Below are 21,570 nucleotides of genomic sequence, written 5' to 3'. Positions count from 1 at the left end.
GAGAGAGAGAAAGCATGATCAGGGGGAGAGGGAGAGGAAGGCTCACCACTGAGCCAGGAGTTCGATGCTGGGCTCGATCCCAGGACTCTGGAATCACAACCTGAGCCGATGGCAGATGGTTAACCGAGACACCCAGGATCCCTTGGCTACTTGGTTTCTAATGTTGACTGTGCTTTCAGTGAGAAATTTACAGGGAGAGAAAGTACCAAAATAGAGATACCTGGTTCTAAAGATCTTTGGGCATTTTCTTGAAGTGCCCCCCCCCCCCCCTTTTTTTAAAGCAGAAGTGGGGATTTATTGTTGGGGAATGGTCTGACCCAAGGCACAGCTGAATTTTGGGCACAGATGTAATCAGATTCCTTTCTGTCTGCCTGTTGTCTATGCTTTGCTCAGAGGCTTCTCTGCCATCAAGGTGCATGATAGCCACCTGCAGTTTCAGGTGAAGAAATGCTTTAGAATGTTCTAACCCTGCACGTTTTCTTCAAGCCTAATCTAGTAGTAGAACATATTACATGTGTTATGAAGGAAATAAAAACTTTGACAAGCTTGATGGTATTTAATCAATTAATTTATGTCTTCAGATGTTAACCTTAGATTGTAGGTGTACCTGGCTGGCTCAGTTGGTAGAGCATTTGACTCTTGATCTCAGGGTAATGAGTTCAAGCTCCATGTTGGACATAGAGTTTACTTTAAAAAAAATGTTATCTTGGGGCACCAGGTGGTTGAACATCCAACTCTTGATCTGAGCTCAGGTCTTGATCTCAGGGTTAGGAGTTCAAGCCCTGCATTGGGCTCCATGAAACGGCATGGAGCCAATTAAAAAAAAAAAAAGTTAAACTATGCTAATAGGGTATAAATACCTTGGTTAAATATGTTAATTTTGGTCATTTCCACAAAAAATGTGGGCATTCTTCTTTCAGTTCCCTTTCTTATAGCCTTATTTCTGTTGGAAACTCAGGTTTAACCTACAATGATGTATCATTTCAACTTTCAGAATCTTTTCTAAGAATGTAACCTACATTACAAAGGTAATTATCAAAAAAAAAAAAAAAACAAAAAAAAAAACAAAGGTAATTATCAAGATTTTGTATATTAGAAATCATGAATTGATAAATTGTGAATGCAGTACAAAAACATAAACCCTGAAAAAAAAAAAAAGAAAAAAAAAAAAAAACATAAACCCTGGAACCAGACTGCCTGGGTTTAAATCTCAGCTCTACCATTTGCTGGCTGTGTGACTTTGGACAGATTATTTAACCTCTCCCTACTTGAATTTTCTCATTTTATAAAATTGGGATTTTTAATAGTACCTTTTTAGTCCTGGAGAACCTGGCATATAGAGAGTGCTATTACTGCTATTACTATTCTTACTACTGTTGTTACAGGGTTGTTATTGTGTCTCTGTCATCTCTCCCAAATCTTCATTCCCCAACACCACCCATGGGAACATACCATACCACTATCTTGGCTGAGTCACGGAGTCCAGAGTGCTTTGAAGACAACTGTCGACATATTTTTAAATGAAAGAATGATGATAAAAATTAAAACCCAACTAGAAGATAAAGTGATTTGATAGTATCCCCATTTAAGAATATATTCTGCACTGTCCCTTCCATCCCACTTTTGTTTTGTGGAAGATACCAATTTCTCTTTTTAAGCATTAGCGTCAAGGGCATATGACTTTTGCTTCATTTTTATTTTCATTGTCTCGGAATTTCCTTGGAGATGCTGCTGATCTGTGCCAAAAGTCTTGGGACTTTTACACCATTTCTGTGTGAGTTTTCTGGTTGAACGAGGCCTAATTAGATTGTCTTTTGTTTTTTTTCTTTGAAAACTTGGAAATTATCTGGTTCTTGGGTTGTAAGGCTGAGCATGTTTGGTTAAGTAATTCCCTCGGGATCTAAGCTGGCATCCACACAGGTCTCATTAAACGAGAACTTTAAAAGCCTCTTGCTCAGTGGGCTCTGTCATTGTTGACCAAATGTTTCAAGATGTAGGCACAAACTGTTTTTGTCCGTTTTTCAAGTGTAGTCTAATTTTGAAGTAACAGTATGCTTTTCTACTTGGAAAGATTAAAAAACAGAGTGGCAGGTTTAACCAAGGTCATGTTCATTTTGCTTCTTAGCAAGTTTCTCTTACCCATTTGGCTTTCTTGGAAGCAATGCTGATCTTAACTTTTGTGACTGTTTTGTTTGGAAGTCAGTGAGGTTTTTCTTTGTGTAAAGTTACTAGTTAATAGTTGTCTCCTTCCGATGGATATGTAAAAAGGCAGTGGAATTCCTTCAGATTACTCTGGCCTTGATGCCCCCATCCTTGCCCCCCAACCCAGCAAAGCAGATTTTGTCTTTGATTAGTCCAGTCTTTTATGCCTTGTATTGCATACCTGCCATTGATAGGTATTAGCATACAGATGACTCTAAATCCAGAGAAATTGGCTACAAAAATTCTTAAAGACTGAAGATATTGTGATACACAACGGAACCAATCTCCTATAGTTAAAATTGAGATAATGGAAAAGTAGAGTCATCTTAATTCATAATAATTTAAGAATGAAGCAGATGGCATTAGCAAGATCTTTCTGGATGATCATGATAGAGCAGAGCCGTGGCCCAGAGTCAGCCAGGTCAGTGACTGTCCACAGATAGGGAGGTACAGAAGAGTCTTATTAATGCTGTACCTTTGTATTGATCATATCCCATGAATCCTTTTTCACAAAGGCTAAACTTTCCTAGAACTTAAGTTTACTAAATGTGAAAAATTTCTTTACCTAGGTATCCTTTCCACTTTGGAGATAGAAACCCTTAAAGATAACCCAAGTGACTATTCTTATTTTGTAGATTCAGAAACTGAAGCCAGAGAGGTTAAGTGATTTTCACAAAATCACACATGACCTTAGTGGCTGGGCTGCAACTAAACCTGGGTCTCTGGCTTCCCAAATTAGTGTTCCTTTCACTGATCCATGCTGTCTTTGCTTATCCATTCAATTAGTAAATGTAATTGAAGGGACTCTAATTAGTTTGGCTCCTAAAGGCTTTTGTGGTTAATGTCAGACTGGCAACAAGGTTTGTTTTTTTCCCCCAGCTTTTGAGTCGTGGCCAAATTTTGTCAGTCAATTATTTCAGAGTCTTGAAGTCATCCCATGGAAGTCAAGATGATTTGAATAGCTGGACACACATGTCTGTGTATCTGTCTAACAAACATGCCTTCTGTAGTGCAAATTAGAGAATGTTATTATAATGTACCAAATGTATATAGTCATTAGATATGGAGCAGTTGTGGCCAGTACAGTGGTGACATTCCAGCTATCACTATCATTGTGTGTTTTTTCCGGACCTGTGAGCTTTGACACTACTTTCCTATATAATTGAGGGGTTAGCAGTACTCTGGCAACCCAGGCATCCCAAGAAGCAGATGCTAGGGATGCAGGGGGTTGATTGGGCACTCCATGCACTTGGCAGTTGCGTGAATTGGCACTGCCAGTTTATGGGTATGAGGAGCTTAGGTGTGAAGTCTACTTAGATCTGTGAACTAATTGTTAGTGCCTCTGAGGGCACCTCTTCAAGGAGTTATCTAGGTGTAATTGAATTTCCTTCAAGGAAGAGACTCATTGAATTCCTAAGAGAAAGTCTGAAATTGACTCTTAGACCTCAGGGCTTACCGCAGTCCCTGAAAGAGCAAGAGAGATGGAGCTGAGATGAAAGGAAAAGCCATTGAAAGGTATGCCATTGTTTTGCATTGTATGTATTACTTCATCCAAAGAGGGATGAATAGATGAGGCTCTCTGTGTAACCCACATTTTTTATATAGTCCAGAAGTAGAGAAATACAACTTCTATAACTTTTCCTTTACTTGTACTCATCATACTCAGCTCTGTTTTCTTGAGTAATTGTAAACTGTTTGCCAGCAAATAGTTGTCTCTTTTTGAATCCCAGCATTTATTTGGGCACAGGAGAGTTTTTACTAAACTGAAGTATTTCTTTGTAATTTCACAGAAAAGTTTTTTTTTTTTCAGAATTTTTGGGGCAAATCTTGATGATGTATCAAAATGTACTGTTGATTGTGTTTTCTTTAGACTCTAAAATGCCATATTGCCTTTAGAATGAAACATTGAAAGAGAATCTCTTGTTTTAGGGCCTGAGATATTTCACTTTAGCATTTAATGTTAATACACAAAGTGTTAGGATACTTGATTGTCTAAAATTTTAAAGTATGACTTAAGAAATTACTTTATGTTAAAACTGTTTTTGTGTCAAATTTGATTTAGAAGCTAATAGTCTGCTAAGGAAAATTGAATATGATTACCTCTAGCTCATTATATTTAGAATATACGCTGTTTGCCTTTCCATTCTTCCACTTTCATCAACTGCATATCAAAGACAAAAAGAAAATGTTAGGTGTAATTCCACCACACAGAAAGCAGAGTCTTTCCCATTTCTAGGTTGCTTACATGTCAGTTCACATTTTCTAGCAGAAAATATGTCCATTTTTTATAAATATGTACATCATTCTACAGAGAAATCTTCATTTATCCTCCTGAAAGTCCTTTGTCTTTTTTTTAAGGGGAGATAACGCTTTCAAGGAGCTTTTGTGACAATGGGGTGATAGATTCTTTTTGTTAAAGAAAGAACAGTTTGAACCAAAAGTGAGCTCCCAGTGTCTTCTGGCCTCTTTGGTTTCCAGCTTTCTGAATAGGTGTATCAAGGTGCATGTGTAAGAGAGAGAAGGGGTTTTGGGAATGCGAGTGAGGGCGTGTACATTTATGTATGCATGCACACATATAGAGGATGGACAGTAACTTTCCTTTACCGTATATTGTGGTCATCATAAGGCAGAAATGAGGGTGGACATGAGAGCATACCTTGATGCCTATTTGTATGTCTTTCTTGTATCTATAGTTTCCACTTGAATCCTGGGAGTTCACATGTTCAGCCTTGATGGTAGTGCTATAGCTAATGCAGGAAATGCTCATATCCTTGTCCTGACCTTTTCTTTTCCATACAGGCTTAATTTTTTTTCCCCCTTGAAAATGGAGACTGGAGGATGGTAGTAATTGGGGCTTGAGAATTTACTAGGAGATTTTGCTGCCTATACAATCACTGGAGAATCCTGTAGTTCAGCTACCATCCCTGTTGCACTAGTGTTTTTCTTAGTCAAAGCATCTACCAAGAAGTATGCTGTTTAAGAATCCAAGTTGGAGGAATCCATGAGAAGTACGTCTGTTCCCAGGACTGTTGGGTTTTGCCCTTTCCCCCCTTAACTCACTTCACACTTTTTAAAATAAACAGTAGATTTGATTCCATAGAAACTTCATCTCTATGTGCATAAGGAATGGACTCTCTATTTTAGGCAGTAATTTTTTTTTTTTTTTTTGTCATTTGGAAACAAGAATTAGTTGTATTCATTGTCACCATGCATAAAAAGTGGATCCTGCTTGTGCTCTAGAAACTGCTTTCATTTTAATTTAAATAATATGCCTTTGTAATTTTTGTTTTTAAAGGTAGTGTCTTCCCCAGCAGATGTAGCTGAAAAAGCTGACAGAATTATTACAATGTTGCCCACCAGTATCAATGCAATAGAAGCTTATTCTGGAGCAAATGGAATTCTAAAGTATGTATTTCTCAGCTGTGGAAATTTTCCTTGTTATGATAATTCATGAATTTCACATTTATTAACACTTTAGGAAGTATAATTATGTTTGTTAAACCTTTCTATACAATTTTCTTATTTAAAAAAAAAAATGAATACTGTGGTTTCTCCCTCATTGTAAAGGGTTTATTTTTTCACCGAAAGCAAGTATGTGACTTTTGGGAATAATTTTTTTTTTTTTTGCTTCTGTTTCTTTCCTTAGCTCTTACATTAAACTTACGCTTTCATGGCTAACATGTTTAAGAGACTTTTAAAGCTTGCATTTTAAACTGTACAAATGTTACAAGCATAATTTTCTTATGGTTTATAGAAATTCAGGAAAAGGTTTCTATGAAAAATAAAACCAAACATTGGAAAGAACACCATTATTTAACATTTTATTATATTATAAAAAGTTATTGTATGTCCTCTGGGTTAGTACATCTGTACTAAGAACTTTGAGAAGTTGGAATTAAAGGTTAGCAGTAGCTCTTTAAATAAAATATAATTTAGGTCAGAGTTTTCTAGCCAGTGCTTAACTTTTCTGGTTTTGAGAACTTTTTGGTTAGTTTCTACCTCTTGCCAAATCTTTGTGGTTGTGTTAGAATGACAGTGGTTGAATTTCCAATTTGATTTTCTGGTCTTACCAGTTACTGTTTCTAACTTGTTTTCTTGTTGAATTTCAGCAGAGCTAGAACAACTGGAGACCCTATAGACGTATATATATATAGGGCTAAAAGAAAGGGTTTAATTTCATGAAGCTGTAATACATGAAATATGAGGTTTTAGGGAATTGAATTGCTTTAGAAAACTAACAAACTTGGAAGCAAAAGACATTTGGATATTAGGCAGAAAACTGATAAGATAAATGTTTAGATTTCAGGGAAGGTTGAAAGACACTAATTTTGGATGGAGCCCTCAAGCCCACGGTGTGTGTGGTCTTGAGGTAACTTCTGTGTCATTATCTAGTCTGTTGCAGTTATGGCCCTGGGTTGCCTCTCAAGGAAAAGTAACTAAAAATTTGTTGGTGACAAAATCCTGTGTTATTAATATTCTTTACTAAGGAATATAGTGGCCAACTAGCAGAAAAGTTTTGCCTAGGGAGTGCTTTCAGAGAATGTGGATGAACACTGGTAAATGTAATTCTTGTTTTTCAGGTTACATAAAGTGAAACTTCCACATATTGAGGTGATCTATAATAGAGCATGATATTTCCTTTCTGTGGAATATACTCCATCATTGCCTTTGGACCGGATCAATTAATATGTTCAAAATTGTTGTTTCAAGCATTTTGTATGCTATTTTTCTATAGAAAGATTTTTCTTTTTTTTAAAATAGGTTTTAGCAATGATTTTCCATTTCCTTCTTCAATATTTATCTTTATTCATTTCTAATTTTCCAATCACAATTATGATTAAATGTCATGTGGGTTAATTAATCTATAGTAAGGACTTTGGGAAGTTTGAATTAAAGGTAAGCCATAGTCCTTAAATAAATTATAACATAGGTTCATTTCCTAGCCAGTGAAGATAGGCATAGATTAGGAGCCCTGTAGACAGATATAATCTGCACTTACAGTATAAACAAAAGTGTCTTATTATAAGAATGCCAGTGCCTGGGTGGCTCAGTTGGTTAAGCATCTGCCTTTGGCTCAGGTTGAGATCCCACGGTCCAGGTATCAAGTCCCACATCTGGCTCCCTCCTCTGTGGGGAGCCTGCTACTGCCTCCCTCTCTCAAGCCTCTCTGTCTCTCATGAATAAGTAAATAAAATCTTAAAAAAGAAAAAAAAAAGAATGCCATTTACTATTGATATAAAATATGGTAGAAGAAAAAGCTGTTTTCCCACTTTGCCAATGTATGTATGTACATTTACTATAAAGAACAAAAAAATTTTGCCTGTGAGATTTCCAGGTTCTTTCCTTTATTTTCCTTTCTGTCTCTTTGATGTTTTACTTTATCTTTAAAAAGTGTAGTTATTAAGAATATGCCACCCTGAAGCATATGGCTAAATTTCGATGGTTTATGTTTATTCTACCTTGTGGAAATGACATGGATATGTGAAATTTGCAATATGGCTTGTTAAAGGCAAATAAAATACTTTTTAAAGAGCCCCAGCTACTTTACAAACAAAAATTTAAATCCTACCAAATAGACCTTTTAAAGTTAATGGGTGTTTTAAATTGCCTACCTATATTATTATGGTATTGTGTATTTCACCTGAAACCAGAATTTATATCATGTAGTTTATTAGATTATTTAGGTTTGTTTGAAAGAGTGTGGGTTTACTTTGAACTTTAATTGATCTGAAAATGGATTTGAGATTTTGAACCAGCTCTAATAATGTTTTTAATACTAAAGCGAAGACCTCTTTGATATCTAGCAGCTTTTAGCAAATTCTAATTCTGTAGGTAGTTGCATGAAATATTTATTCAGAGTTGTAAACTATATTTTTAAAACTATAAGCCTATAGTTTAAAAAAACATTATTTTTATTTATTTACTTAGAAAAGTGAAGAAAGGCTCACTATTAATAGACTCCAGTACTATTGATCCTGCAGTTTCAAAAGAATTGGCCAAAGAAGTCGAGAAAATGGGAGCAGTTTTCATGGATGCCCCTGTTTCTGGTGGTAAGTGGCAGCTAAAATCTATGCACACCTATTTCTGTTTGTCAGAAATAGCAATTACAGTTTTGTGGCACCCAAGATATATCCAGTTATTTTTAGACTCCTTATAGGAGTCTCAATTTTTTCATTGGAAACAAAAAAAACAAAACTCACTTTTATTATTTAGTACTCTCGAAATACATTCCTTGTTCTAAGTTCAGACAAAAGGATGTCACAACTTTGAAGAATTGTGAATTTTTGGTCCAAATTGCTGTGGGTAAGGCAAGAGCAATTTGTTGAAAATTTAACTTTTCAGAACAGATTCAAGAAGTAATTAATTAGGTTGAATCATCTTTTAACTGTTAAAAAGTTGAGGAAGTATTTAAAAAGAAAAAAATAATTTCACAAGGGGAACTTAAGGCTCAGATAATTTTTTACAGGTGGGATATTACCAGAATTTCAAGGAGCAGATCATTTCAATTTTGTATGAACTTTTCCAGACAATAGAAAAAGAGGAAACACTTCCCAACTCATTCTATAAGACCTATGTAACTGATACTTTAACCAGAAAGGGAGAGTGAGAGAGGAAAAATTTAAGTCTCAGTCATGAAAACAGAAGTAAAAAGTTTTAAAAAGTACATTAGCAAACTAAATCCAACCATGTATAAAAGAGATCAAACACTACAATCAGGTTTATCTCCTATGTACTCAAATGGCTTAATATTAGAAAATCTATAAATCTATTTCACCACATTAACATACTTAAAAATCATATGATCATCTCAATTAGAGGACAAGGATTCTCACTTATAACTTTTTTTTTTTTTTAAGATTTTGTTTATTCATGAGAGACTCAGAGAGAGAGGCAGAGACACAGGCAGAGGGAGAAGCAGGCTCCATGCAGGGAACCTGATGTGGGACTTGATCCTGGTACTCCAGGATCTGGCCCTGAGCTGAGGCAGATGTGCTTAACTGCTGAGCCACCCAGGCATCCCTCACTAAGAAAATTCTTAAAGCGTATTATTATATCAGATATTAATAGTAGGTGGTCTGGGTATTTTGGAATGGTAGTATTATAGGTATTATGATTTTCCATAATTTTGCAAGTTTCCAAAATTATTGTGTAATCAAATATAGTACACACACATGTGCGCATACACACGTATACACATACATATGTAATTTGTAGTTGAAGACTAGTTTCTAGTTGGAGACTTTTTATAAAGGCTGGACTGAAGAAAACTAATCATTTGCTCAAGACCAAAACTAGATTTGTTTCATATTCTACCGTATTAGGAAATACTATTTTCTGTAAAGTTCTGATTTATTCTAAGAGGAAAATAAAGACTGCTAAAGGGAGGTTGTCCTTTAATTTATAAAATCATCATTTCAGTACAGTGCTAAAAATAGCCCATTGCTAGTGTGATACATTGTTACAGTAATGACCTTTAATGACTCACATCTCTGAATCTGCTCTGTGTGTTCATGTGCTACCTTGACTCTGAGTTGAGCCATCTGACTTGCTTTCGCTAGTGGTATATTAGTAAATGTTACACAAGGATAAACTTGAAAAGCACTTTGTACATGAAGTCTTGTCCTATCTTGCTCATGGGGACTCTGCTGCTGTCGCATATAGAAACCTGGATTAGCCACCTGGGGACACAGACTAACTACCAAGCGTGTGAGTGAGGCCATTGACCATCCAGCTAGAGTCAGGTTTCCAGATAAGTGTAGCTGCATTAGTGACCTCAGGCCTAACCAGCAAATGAACTGCCCAGCTAGGATAGTCTAAATTACTCACCCTGAGAATTGTCAGTAAATAAACCCACTAAGTTTGAGGGAGTAATATAGCAGTAGGTAACTGATGGAGCCAAATACAGTTGATATTTCCATAATTATGTAGCAGTGTTTGTTACTTGATGTATCAATTAGTGTGCTACCTGTGTCTATTTAATCTAAGTGTTATAAACTTTTTCTGAAGGAGAATGATGGTATTGTGGTTCGTATAAAAGCTAACTTTATTGCCAAAGCTAATTTGCTAAAATGAAGTTTATTAAGCCAGTCCAGAAAAGAGTTTCATTTCATTTGCTGTAATCAGGTCCCAGACCTGTATGTCTGTATTCCTGATCCAGAGAATGTATCAAAGGAGAATGTTTGCCTAAATTGTTACCTAAGTAGTACCCTGGTGAAGTGATACAAGATACCCATATTTAGTAGGGTATGGAAAAATAAGTTGGTAAAAATTCTGGTAAATCTCATTTTGGTGTTCTTATGGACTGCTGGGGGTTAAATAGTACATCTAGCTTTTGAGTGTCTTTTGTGCTCTTAGAATTAAGTTTTATTATTAGAAGGGACTTTAGCAGGGATCCCTGGGTGGCGCAGCGGTTTGGCGCCTGCCTTTGGCCCAGGGCGCGATCCTGGAGACCAGGGATCGAATCCCGCATCGGGCTCCCGGTGCATGGAGCCTGCTTCTGCCTCTGCCTGTGTCTCTGCCTCTCTCTCTCTCTCTCTGTGACTATCATAAAAAAAAAAAAATAAAAAAAAAAAAAAAAAAAAAATAAAAAAAAAAAAGAAGGGACTTTAGCAATAATTTAATTTGACTTTGTTATTTTATAGATAAGAAATTGAGGTCCAAAGAAGTTAAATGACTTGCCTGGGGTTCTCCAGCTTGAGAGCCAATCTAGAACTAGAATCTTACTCTCCCACCTTAGTCTAAGGCTCTTCCCACACTCCACCAGACCTTCTTCCTTTTAGTCTCACCCTGAGGTAGCTTTTCTGTTTTTGAAAACAGTGGCCTACTGTTAACTTCATTTGTTAACAATTTTATCTAGTTGCCGGTCCTCTGTCTTCTTCCTTGGTAGCTAAATGGCACTACCATGTAGTGAAACCTTTGGTTGGGGAGTGAGTGGAGAATTGCATCCTTTTCTAACTCTTGAGAGGTTGGCTTCTAATCTGGAAGGGGCCTAACATTTCTGTTCAGAGTCACTTGAGAAGAAATGAGTGAGAGGACATTATTCTCAAATAGAATTCTGGAGAGATCAGATCAGTCTTATTATGTTGACCCCATCCTGAAATGTTTATGAACTGGCTATCAGGACTCTTGTTCTGCTGATGAGTTGGGATAGAACCAGAGGCTTTTTGGGTCTTTTCTGTTTTGGATCCACTGGCTGGTGCTGTTTAATCAAATAAACGTCAGAAAAAAGATAGAGTAGAGTAATATTTTGACATAGCCCTCACATGTTTCAATTTGATTAGGATAGGATCTGTTCTGAGGTATAAGGACTTGAAATGTTATAATATTAGATACCATTGGGAAATGTGATTATGATCACAGGGGTGGGGTTAGGATAAAAGAAGAAGAAAAACCTCATAGATGATTCCCAGTTATATCCAAGGAGAACCAGTGCAATTTGGAATTAGATTTGACAGTTCTTTAGTAATTATTCTTTAAGCAAGGAAGAAAGGAAATTGGTTAGCTCATATTCTCTTAACACCTTTAGTTTCATTTTTTGTTGTACTTCTGTTAAAAACTTCAAAGAAGTTCACTTGATATTAGGGAGAGCCTAGAACTTTTAGGGAAAGAAAGTACTCTACAAATGAAGGTCTTCATTTTTTCTTCAATGAAATGTACTTAAAATGACTATATTTATGTAATTCTTACAAGATTATATACTTTTTTAAAAAGATTTTATTTATTTATTCACGAGATACACACAGAGAGAGAGAGGCAGAGACACAGGCAGAGGGAGAAGCAGGCTCCACGCAGGGAGCCTGATGCAGAACTCAATCCCGGGACTCCAGGATTACGCCCTGGGCCAAAGGCAGGCGCTAAACTGCTGAGCCACCCAGGGATCCCCCTATATATTGTTTTTGGTCATACACTCTTTTATAATTTTTCTATTATGCTACAGTACCTTCATTCTTCATTTCATGCAACAAACATTTATTGAGTCCTTTTATGGGGTAGGTATGGTCTAGGCACCAAAGATAGCACTTGGAAGATATTCAAAGTCTTTTACCTCATGGATTATGATTTAGTAGGAATAAAGAGAATAACAAAAATAATTGAAATGATAAGTGCTATGAAGACAAAAAGGGAGAGTAAGCAGTTAATGAAACCATCTTTAGGGGAAGGTTGTTTTACCTAGAGTGGACAGGATGCCTTCTCTGGGGAGGTGACTGTTAAGCAGAGGTCTGAGTGCACAACTCCAGACGAAGAGTGTTTCAGTGAAACAGACAGCCCTGTGTGGGCTCTGAGGTATGAATAAGCTTGGTATGTGTGTGGAACATTTATCTTTGTATCACCAGGACTTAGCAGGTAATTGTGCTCAATTATTAAATTGACTCCCCATATGTCTGACACCATGCCATTGTTGATCAGTTTGTGGTTATCAAAGTAAAGCTAACTGGGCTTTCTATAAATTAGCCCCTGGCCCTGGCCTCAAATATGATGTCCTAATCTGTTTACCTGTCTTGTGTAAATCACATCTTTATGAAAGTTGTAATCCTTCTTTAAAGTCACATGTTGCTTAGTCACACCATTTTGGATATGTGGCTTTTTTTTTTTTTTTTTTTTAGTGTGGAGAGGGTCTGCTATCACAGGGTTAGTTCCAATTTGATCAGTTCTCTTATATAATGAATGCTGGACATAAAGTAAATTAAAAACTATTGTTTGTGACTAATGACCAAATACTGTTGAGTCTGCTCCAAGGGCCTAATTAGAGTACTTAACTGTGCTTGGATAATTAAAGAATAAACTCACCAATTGCCTAATATGTCTGTAGAGTGGCACAGTAGACCTTGAGTTGAAGTGACTCTGAAGTGGCACTTGGAGTTAGCCCAAGGCTCCCCGTGCTGGCAAGCCTCATTGATTTGCTAAACTGTATTGCTCCAGTTAAAGATTAATGTCAAAATTAAATAATTGAACTGGTGTATATGTGTTTGTATAATAGTTCCCTACCAGGAAACCAAATTTTATACTCTATTTGGCGGAGGTAAGTTTTAGTAATTTGTTTGAGGTATTCTTAGAATACGGAGTAGTAAGCACAAAATCTAGTAAGGAGTTTCTCTTAGAGCGTTAGACTTGCTTGCTAAATTCCTCAGTGAAAGTCTCACATAGACTCCATTATTGTTTTTATTTTTTTTATTTTTTTATTTTTTATTTTTTATTTTATTTTATTTTTTTCCATTATTGTTTTTAAAATCAAGTGTGTAGCCTTGGCCTTAACTATTCACTGAACTGGGTATCTACTGTTTTTTCACTAGATCTGTATCTAATTTATGGTAAAGGGACCACAAAAACAAAAATTATTTCTATTTTGGCACCTAACACCATTATAGTTAAGGGTCTGTTGGCATTTCCACTAAAATGTTTTCTTAGAGAAGTTTATAACTTGGCAATTTTACTTGGCTTTGGGCTGAAACATTGCTATTTCTGTCCAAAAGTAAATTCTTTTACCAAATTTCATATAACTGAATTTGCTTTGGTTGATAATGTGTGGAGAGGGAAGGGCTATCACACACAATACATCTTTTTTCATGTTCTCACAAGCTGTTTGATTACAAAGTAGTATTATGTGTGGCATTTGTTCTTATATTTTAGTCTTACTGTAGTAAGATTTTATTTTTTTTAATGTTTTGAAATAAGTTGGTTTAACAGGGTTAAGATAATTCATTTTCATGGATTCTTCCCTTTAAAGAATTATACTATGATGATAATTTTTAGTTCTTTTTACATTATTAACTTTTATAAAATTTAAAAGCATTTTGTGGCAGGGGTGCCTGGCTAGTTTAGTCCACAGAGCATGGGACCTTTGATCTTGGGGTAGTGAGTTTGAGCCCCACGTTGGGTCTAGAGATTACTTTTTTTTAAAAAAAAAAGAGTAAAATCAAAGACATTTTGTGGCATTGACTTTTGTATGAGAGACTTGAATTATTCTGTCTTGAAAAATATTAGCTAAAGTAAGTCTTTCTTTGGTCTGTTCTGGTGTTATTTAAAGCTTTAGTACCTCAAATAATTAAAATTTTCTTTAATTTTGTTTGATGGACAAATCCTTTTCCTTAAAAATGACATAAGATTCATCAATACTAAGACACCAGAAATGGGGTAATTATGTTAGCAATTTAGATATACCATAATTTTACTTATCACCTTGTATCTAGTAAGTATCCTTTTTGTCTAGGATTTTCTCCAGTTTGCCAAATAGTTCAGAAATGTTTGGTAAATAAGTTCCAAGGATTTCTTTGAAATTTGTCCCTAAGAAGAGGTGCCCCAAAACCCTCTTTACATTCTTTGGCATGCCTAAATCTCCCCTACGACTTGTCATAGACAACTTATAGGAGTCCCTATATAAGGGGTTAATGAGTTCTTAGCATGTTTAGAGAAGACTGCTGACTCACCACCCAATGTAACATAATTGAGGCAGCTTTAATAATTTGTCTCCTAAGAAAATAGTAGAAGAATGGGTTAGAGATCCCCTTAGATCACCTCACTCAGTGTTTGTTGTTACTGTTTATTGTTAGTAATAATTATTATCACTAATGACAACATAGTTTATTTCTAAGAATTCAGTTTCTTGGAGTTTGCAATCCCCCCCACCTCCAAATCTGCAGGCCAGGTTTTAATTGCATTGCAATTTCCAGTCAAGTAACCATTACCAGGGTTGTTCTTGCCAGGCTCTGTCCTGTGGTGGAGGGATACTGTGTTCTCTTTACCTGGTTATGTTGGAAAGTGCACGGATAAGGCAGGGGTCCTGTCTGAAGTAATCCTAGGGTATTTTTAATGTCCTTTAATTGCCATTCAGGATGTAAGTCAGACCAGACACAATTGGGTCTGGTCACAGTTCAGAACTGCCTAGTGGTGTTTATATAAAAGTAAAGTATATTTAGCAAATAAATCCCCTGAAGCTATTACTTATATGTAATTTATTTTTTATTAACATCTGTTGATTCCTAAGCAGTGTGAAATTAGTTCCAGTATACCGGCATATTATGTCTTTATTTTGTTTTACTTGTGATCCCTGGATAGCACTGGGGGTAAAGTGGGAGGAGGAAATGGAATTAAGAATTTCACAAGTGCCTTGTCATCATCATCAAACCATTATCAAATTTATTTGTGGTTTTCTAGATGTCTGATTTTCTTAAAGTTTGGTAATGTTAGCAGATGAAAGTATATTGAGTATAAATTCTCTCTATATATTTGCTGTATGATTCTATTTTGTTTTGCGTTGCTTTGGGTGTTTTAGTTGTGAAAATTTTAAATTCACAGGCACATTTCATAGTTAGGACCCTTCCATCAGGGCCAGTTAAGGTATGGCAGCAGACTTAGCTTCCCTCTTCTTCCTTGAAGTGATTTTAACTTGTGTGAAAGTAGAGGGTTTTTGTTGGTGGTGTTTTGTATTTAGCCAGATTACCTCTATCAATATGAGAGATGTGGACTTTTTTAGAAGGGTATTAAGGATTTTAAGATTTGTCCCTGACATCTTTTTTGAGTTATTGACTGTTAGTTATGGTCATCCAAATGTTTATCCATTGCAGTCTCTGAGATAGCATTGTTCTTAGGGAGGTTTTTTTTAAAATGAAACATAATATGAGGCAGGGCATACAAATAGTTTTATCATTAATTACATTTCATTTCCCCTAATTCTTATGTGTTAGGGTAATACTTGTTCTCAAGTGGCCAACATTTTTAATGTACTGTGTACATATATTGAAAGAGTAGAAAAATAGTCTTGGCAGACACTGAAATGGTTAATTGGCTTTTTCAGCCAAGGTAGGTTTATAAAACTTTCTGAAAATTAAGAAGTGGGAGGGAAAGAATTTTTCTTTTTCATTAATGCCATATTTTATTAACCCTTTACCCATAAAGCCTATTTTTAGGCTGTAAACATTTTCTTGCAGCATTTTTTCATTAAACAAGCAGCTAGAGGAAGAATAGTTGATTTATTGTAATTATCAAGTATCTGCAAACATTCCAGTAGTTAAAAGAATTATTTCAACATAAAATCCTAAGTAGAGATGAGATTTTTTTTTTCTAAAGGTAAATGATAATTTTGAGAAAGGAATAAGAGCAGCAGCATAAATGATAACTTTGAGATCGTAATCTTTAAGAGCAAACTTTTAAAAATAGCCTTAAGAAATATTTGATGGTTTCTCATGATCTTTAATTGAGGTCTATTTTTAAATTCTTATTAGTACTTGTATAAAATCAGTAGCTTTTCATGATAAAGCATTTACATCTTAAATCTTGCACACTTCTCTTAGGAAATAGATGGAACAACATTGGTATTTTAAAATTAATAGAAATAGTCTATATTTGATTTAGAAAAGTTACTTTATATAATATTCAAGGGCTAGTTGACAAGTGCAAGAGAGAGGAGGGAGAGGGAGGCAGATCTGGAGCATGTGGTAGAATAAGAGAGAGATTACATTGTCCTTTTCCATTTTAGCTGGTAGTTTGGAGTAAAACTGTAAAGTTAAACTTTTTGGAATTGTTACTACCCCGAGTGGGAATATAAAGTATATTGAACAAAATTTATTTAGCCTGTTAAAAAGTCAACCTAAAACTGTAGTTAATTAGTTTACATTATTACATCACTTCTGGTAGAGCCTCAAACTGGTACAGAGTAAGAGGAGCTCTATCAGGTGAGCTGACTGCTACCCATATGGGACTTTAAGATAATGATGAGTTTAAATTTCCTCTTAGAGCTAAGTGAGAATAAAACTGGAGGCAATAAATACTCTTGGCCAAAGCCATTAAATGAAAAAGCTGGGAATTCTCCAGCTCTTGACTTAAATTGTTTGTTTATCAGCTGGCGCCTAGTCTGGAGTCAAGAGCTGGAGATTTCTATCTGTGACAGAACTTTGAAACTCTTGCAGGACACTTTCATTTCAACTTAAGGTAACTTGAGTTTATAGCTTTGGCTTTAAAGATTACTAATGATTTACTCATTTCCTTACCATTTAACCAGAGTGGACTTTTTCCCAGGAAGGGATCTGTGTTTATTTAGGGCCTTTGTCTGCGGAGGGATTAAAAGGCAGCCCACCAGCATTGTGAACTTGATGGTAATAAAAGGTCACCAAAACACACCATAAAAACATTCTTACCATGGAATTAATTATACAGTGTAATTTTACAAAGCAGCTCGGTTTCTCCATCGCTCCCCCCCATTCTTAAGCATTTCATCTTTTAAAAATTAATGCTGTGGTTTTAATTTACGTTTTTGAAAAAATATTTTGTTTCTTTTATGATATTTAAACATTGAAGAAATTGTCACATGCAGTTAATTACTTAAAAATTTTAAAGTTTTTAAATAAAAATTATCATTTATTGTTAAACTATGAGATGAATAACTTGTTTGGGAGAGGGTAGTCAAAGGGATGATGGTTGTAGTTTCAACAGCTCAGTTTCTAAGAACTGAAGCCTAGTTAAGAGTTTTTTTGTGCCACCAGGTGGCATTGCATCCAAACCTGCCTGTGATAAAGGACGGTTTTTAAATTAAATTCTTTTTTGTTCAAGAGAGGTCATAGTACTTTTTTCTAGATTTTGCTTTTGAAGCTGGCTTAAAAATATATCTAATACCAACATTGATTAAATGTCTTCAAAGACCTGGAAAAATTTCTGAACACTGCAAATGTTTGCTTAATGGGTGGTTAATATTGAAATGAAAGTAAAATGTTGAAACATTTGCAGAAGATTGCTATTTTTTTTTAAGTAGAATGAACATTTAATAGTTGGTTATTTTTTGTTTTGCTTTCTAAATACTCGAGAGAGGATCTTGCCTATAAAAACCCTCACAGATGTTGCAGAAACTCCCCAATACGGCAAATAACCCCTTCCCCCAACACACACACACTCACACCCGCCTCAGCCCTTATAAAAAAGAGTGTCAGCAGGTTTCACTGTATGAGAATTTTTAAGAAGAGAGAAAGACCTCTGAAAGGTGCAAGTCGGTCCTTTTCACAAGCCTAACTATGAGATTCATTAGGCAGTTCATGCTCATGTCTTAAAAGCTGCTTTTGGGAAAGTAAATTCTTGGAGTTTCCTGTACTGGTTTTGAGGGAGTCTTTATTTATAGTCTTTTGATTCAGCTCATTTTAAGAAAGTGATGATAATGTAAAAGCAAGAAAAAAAATCCTCATTATAAATTTTATAGAAGTATGATTTTTAAACTAAAATAATTATTCTATTTTTATGAACCCACATATGTTAATAAACTGTACAGAAACAAATTATTTAATACAACATATCCAGGTGCTATGATATGTTGTCAGAATAAATAAGGTTCAGTATATGCTCTATTGATTTTTATCCTTTTAAAAATGTATTCACCATGCAGAGATGTTTAATGCTTAGCCTTTGATCATTTATCAAAAAGCTTTATGAAATTTTACTCACTTTATATTCTTGCCTCTTCTTGTGAGGCTTCTTAGAAATGTGCACAACCTGTTTAAGAAATGTATATGTTTTCAAAGTAAATGTTTGACCTCCCACCTTGATGCTTTTGCTTTTAAACACAAACACACACACACACACACAACCCCCCCACCCCTTTCCTCTATATTTATGAATAACTTGATTGGAATGTGTGTTGTACTAAAACTAATACTAAAGTATTTCAGAGAAAGAATTTTATTTTAAAAATTATAAAAATCTGAAAATAGTAGTTTTGAAAATAGTCTAGACAAAGATACTCAAGATATTTGACCCTCAATATTTTACTTTTAAACTTGATACAACAGTCTGTTTCTTAGCTTTGTTGTATGCTGATATTTCTACTTATTTAACATCAAAAAGCTGTAGTGGTTTCTCTTTATAGATTGTGCCTGTGTTCTGGAATTGCCTCCTGCTGTCCATGAATTGCTTCTTGGCTTGTTTTGTTAGAATTTCTCACCAGGGTTTTTGTAAGCCATGTAGCTAACATTAAAAAAAAAAAAGCAAGCATTTGATACAGTAGACTGGATTAGTAAAAATTATACTTACTATTCATAATGATAATTAAGTAAACGTCTTGGTTCAGCATATCAGTTTTATGTAATAAAAGCTCATGCAAATCTCGTGTAATAACATGCATATATAAAATTGTCTACAATGACTGCTTTTTTAGTTACTTATGTAATATTAAATAACTGTTTTTTGCAGAAATTCCAGAAACTTACTTTTTCATTAAAAATAATAGAAAAAAATCCTTACTCGTTTCAGAGTATGTGTAATTTGGTAATGGAGCATTTAGATTTTGGCTTCTTTCATTTCAGTTGGAAATAGTATTGGTGTAAGTGAGTGTTGCCATGGGAACCTCCACATTAGATGTAAAAGGCAAGACTGTCTAAGTGGAGGAGGAGGGGCGATGTACTAAAATACCACTGGCCTAAATGATCTATTTTATGTGTGTGTTGAGGGTGTAGAGGCAGCTAGTTTGAGAGGAGAAGAGAAAGTAGTGCAGAGAGTAAATGTTAAAACCATATACTCATACTTTTGGAATCTCATAGGTGGAAGTGTTTTAAATTTGAAATGTGATTCTTAATTATTTGTGTCATTTGCATATGCTGGAAGTCTTTGCATACCTTATTTTTAAACTGTTGATGAAACATGTTTAACTTATTTGACTTTAGATAAAATAGTTAATTCAGTGAAATGTGATTGGAAGGTTAGCATTTTGGTCTCTGGGATGGCTTTAATTGTAAATTTTATTAAAGATAGTTATACTTAATTCTTTTTCAGATATCAGGAAAAAATTTAAAAACTATTTTTTGGAGCCATTTGGCTTTCAGAGCAAAGCTGGCTTTACAGTATTTTTAATATTAGGTTTCAAAAGTTAAATAATTTTAATACTTAATAAATGTTACTCCAGGAAATAATGACTTACTGTATTTGCATGTATAATGTATGGTTTTCTAAAAAAAAAATAAAAACAGCAAAAGCAAGCATCAAATCCTCTTGTATCCTTCAGGAGCACATGCGTTACTATTAATAAAGATGGTTAGAGAACAGCCAGCTAACTGCATGTAAAATAACATTTTTGTTTTTGGTATATTTAGATTACAAAGGACAGTGAAATTGTGACCAAAGTGAGTTAGCGTGGTAGAAAAGCAACATCACCATTGTACTTTTAACACTATGGATTCTGGTTGTCAGATACACGTGTAAAAAAAAGGAAAGACATTAACCTGGCAAAAACTGTTTAAACTTACCTTTTTAGGCCGTCCAGAGAAAGAGTAAAGCTGCCAAGGTAATAAAACATCCGGAAGTTTTTAAAATAAAAAGAGTAATTTAAATTAAAAAAAAAAACGGCAGGCGGGAGCGCGAGAAGAAAGAGTGAAAAAGACAGTACTCCGCTCCCCAGGCCAGGCAGCATCTGATGTAAATTAACCGCAGTGGAAGTGTATTGTTTCCAACTCAGCACAAACAATGCGGGGCATCTCTTTGCGAGGGGTGGGTGTTGGCGTGGAAAAGGGGGTGTTGAGAAGTGAGCTGGGTTGCGATGAGTTTAGCATTCTGCGGCATAGAAAACAGGATTGAAAGTAAAGAATGAGAAAGTGTCTTTGCATATAAAATTGACCAAGTGAAACCTTCAAGAGATGTGAAATAATTCATAACTGTGAGAGAATGCTTCGTTGTCAGTAATCTTCAGAGGGTTTTTTTTTTTTTAAAGAGACCTTGGCCTTATGCTGTAAAACGTTCAGCAACCAAAATAACCCGCTTTGAGGTGTACTTCAGCATAGGATGTCTGTAGTTTTAGACTTCCTAAAACAAAACAAAACAAAACAAAATTAAGCAAAAATGTATTTCTTGGAAAAATAGATAATAAGGTGGTAAAAAGTCAAGCTTATTAAAAAAATACTTTAAGAAAACGAAAGTAAGGGCAACACCATCTGTGTTGTTTTTCTCTTTCAGTTTTTGCCTGCTGTGCCCCCTCTCCCCGCCCCACCCCGCCCCATCCCCAGGCTTCCTTGGGGAAAAAAAGTCTGACAATCTTAATAGAGTGAAAAGCATAAAATTCACATGGGCTTATCAATAAATGGATTCAAAATAGCTTTGCTTTAATCAACTTTAAAAAGTTTCATAATGTAGAATTTTCTAGAAGGCAACTAATATTTATTATTAAGTACCTTTGGTGTATCAGGCTATCATGCTGGGTACTTATGTATTTTAAACCATTTAATCCTTACAGCAACCTCATGAAATGCATATTATCATCATTTTTTGTGAGGAAGTTGAGGCTTATTTAGGAAGGGACCACATGACAACATGTAATTATTATAAGAATTAGCCTAATGTAGCAAAAAAAGAAGGCATTTTAGATAGAAGACTTAAAAATTATATAGGACTAATACCTTCAAGTCT

General features: G+C 35.1%; 1 protein-coding gene across 1 annotated transcript in view; it reads left to right on the top strand.

Moving 5' to 3' along the window:
* The window catches only part of HIBADH (3-hydroxyisobutyrate dehydrogenase), a 109,128-nt gene that overhangs the window by 15,735 nt on the left and 71,823 nt on the right, over positions 1-21,570 (top strand). The window contains exons 3-4 of the mRNA XM_041727825.1: positions 5,498-5,607; positions 8,131-8,252. Coding sequence (XP_041583759.1) covers positions 5,498-5,607; positions 8,131-8,252 — 232 coding nt within the window. The remainder of the gene's footprint in view (positions 1-5,497; positions 5,608-8,130; positions 8,253-21,570) is intronic.

This window comes from Vulpes lagopus, chromosome 13 (genome assembly GCF_018345385.1).
Source record: "Vulpes lagopus strain Blue_001 chromosome 13, ASM1834538v1, whole genome shotgun sequence".
In the NCBI taxonomy this organism is placed as follows: Eukaryota; Metazoa; Chordata; class Mammalia; order Carnivora; family Canidae; genus Vulpes; species Vulpes lagopus.
This window is presented reverse-complemented; position numbering and strand designations above follow the sequence as displayed.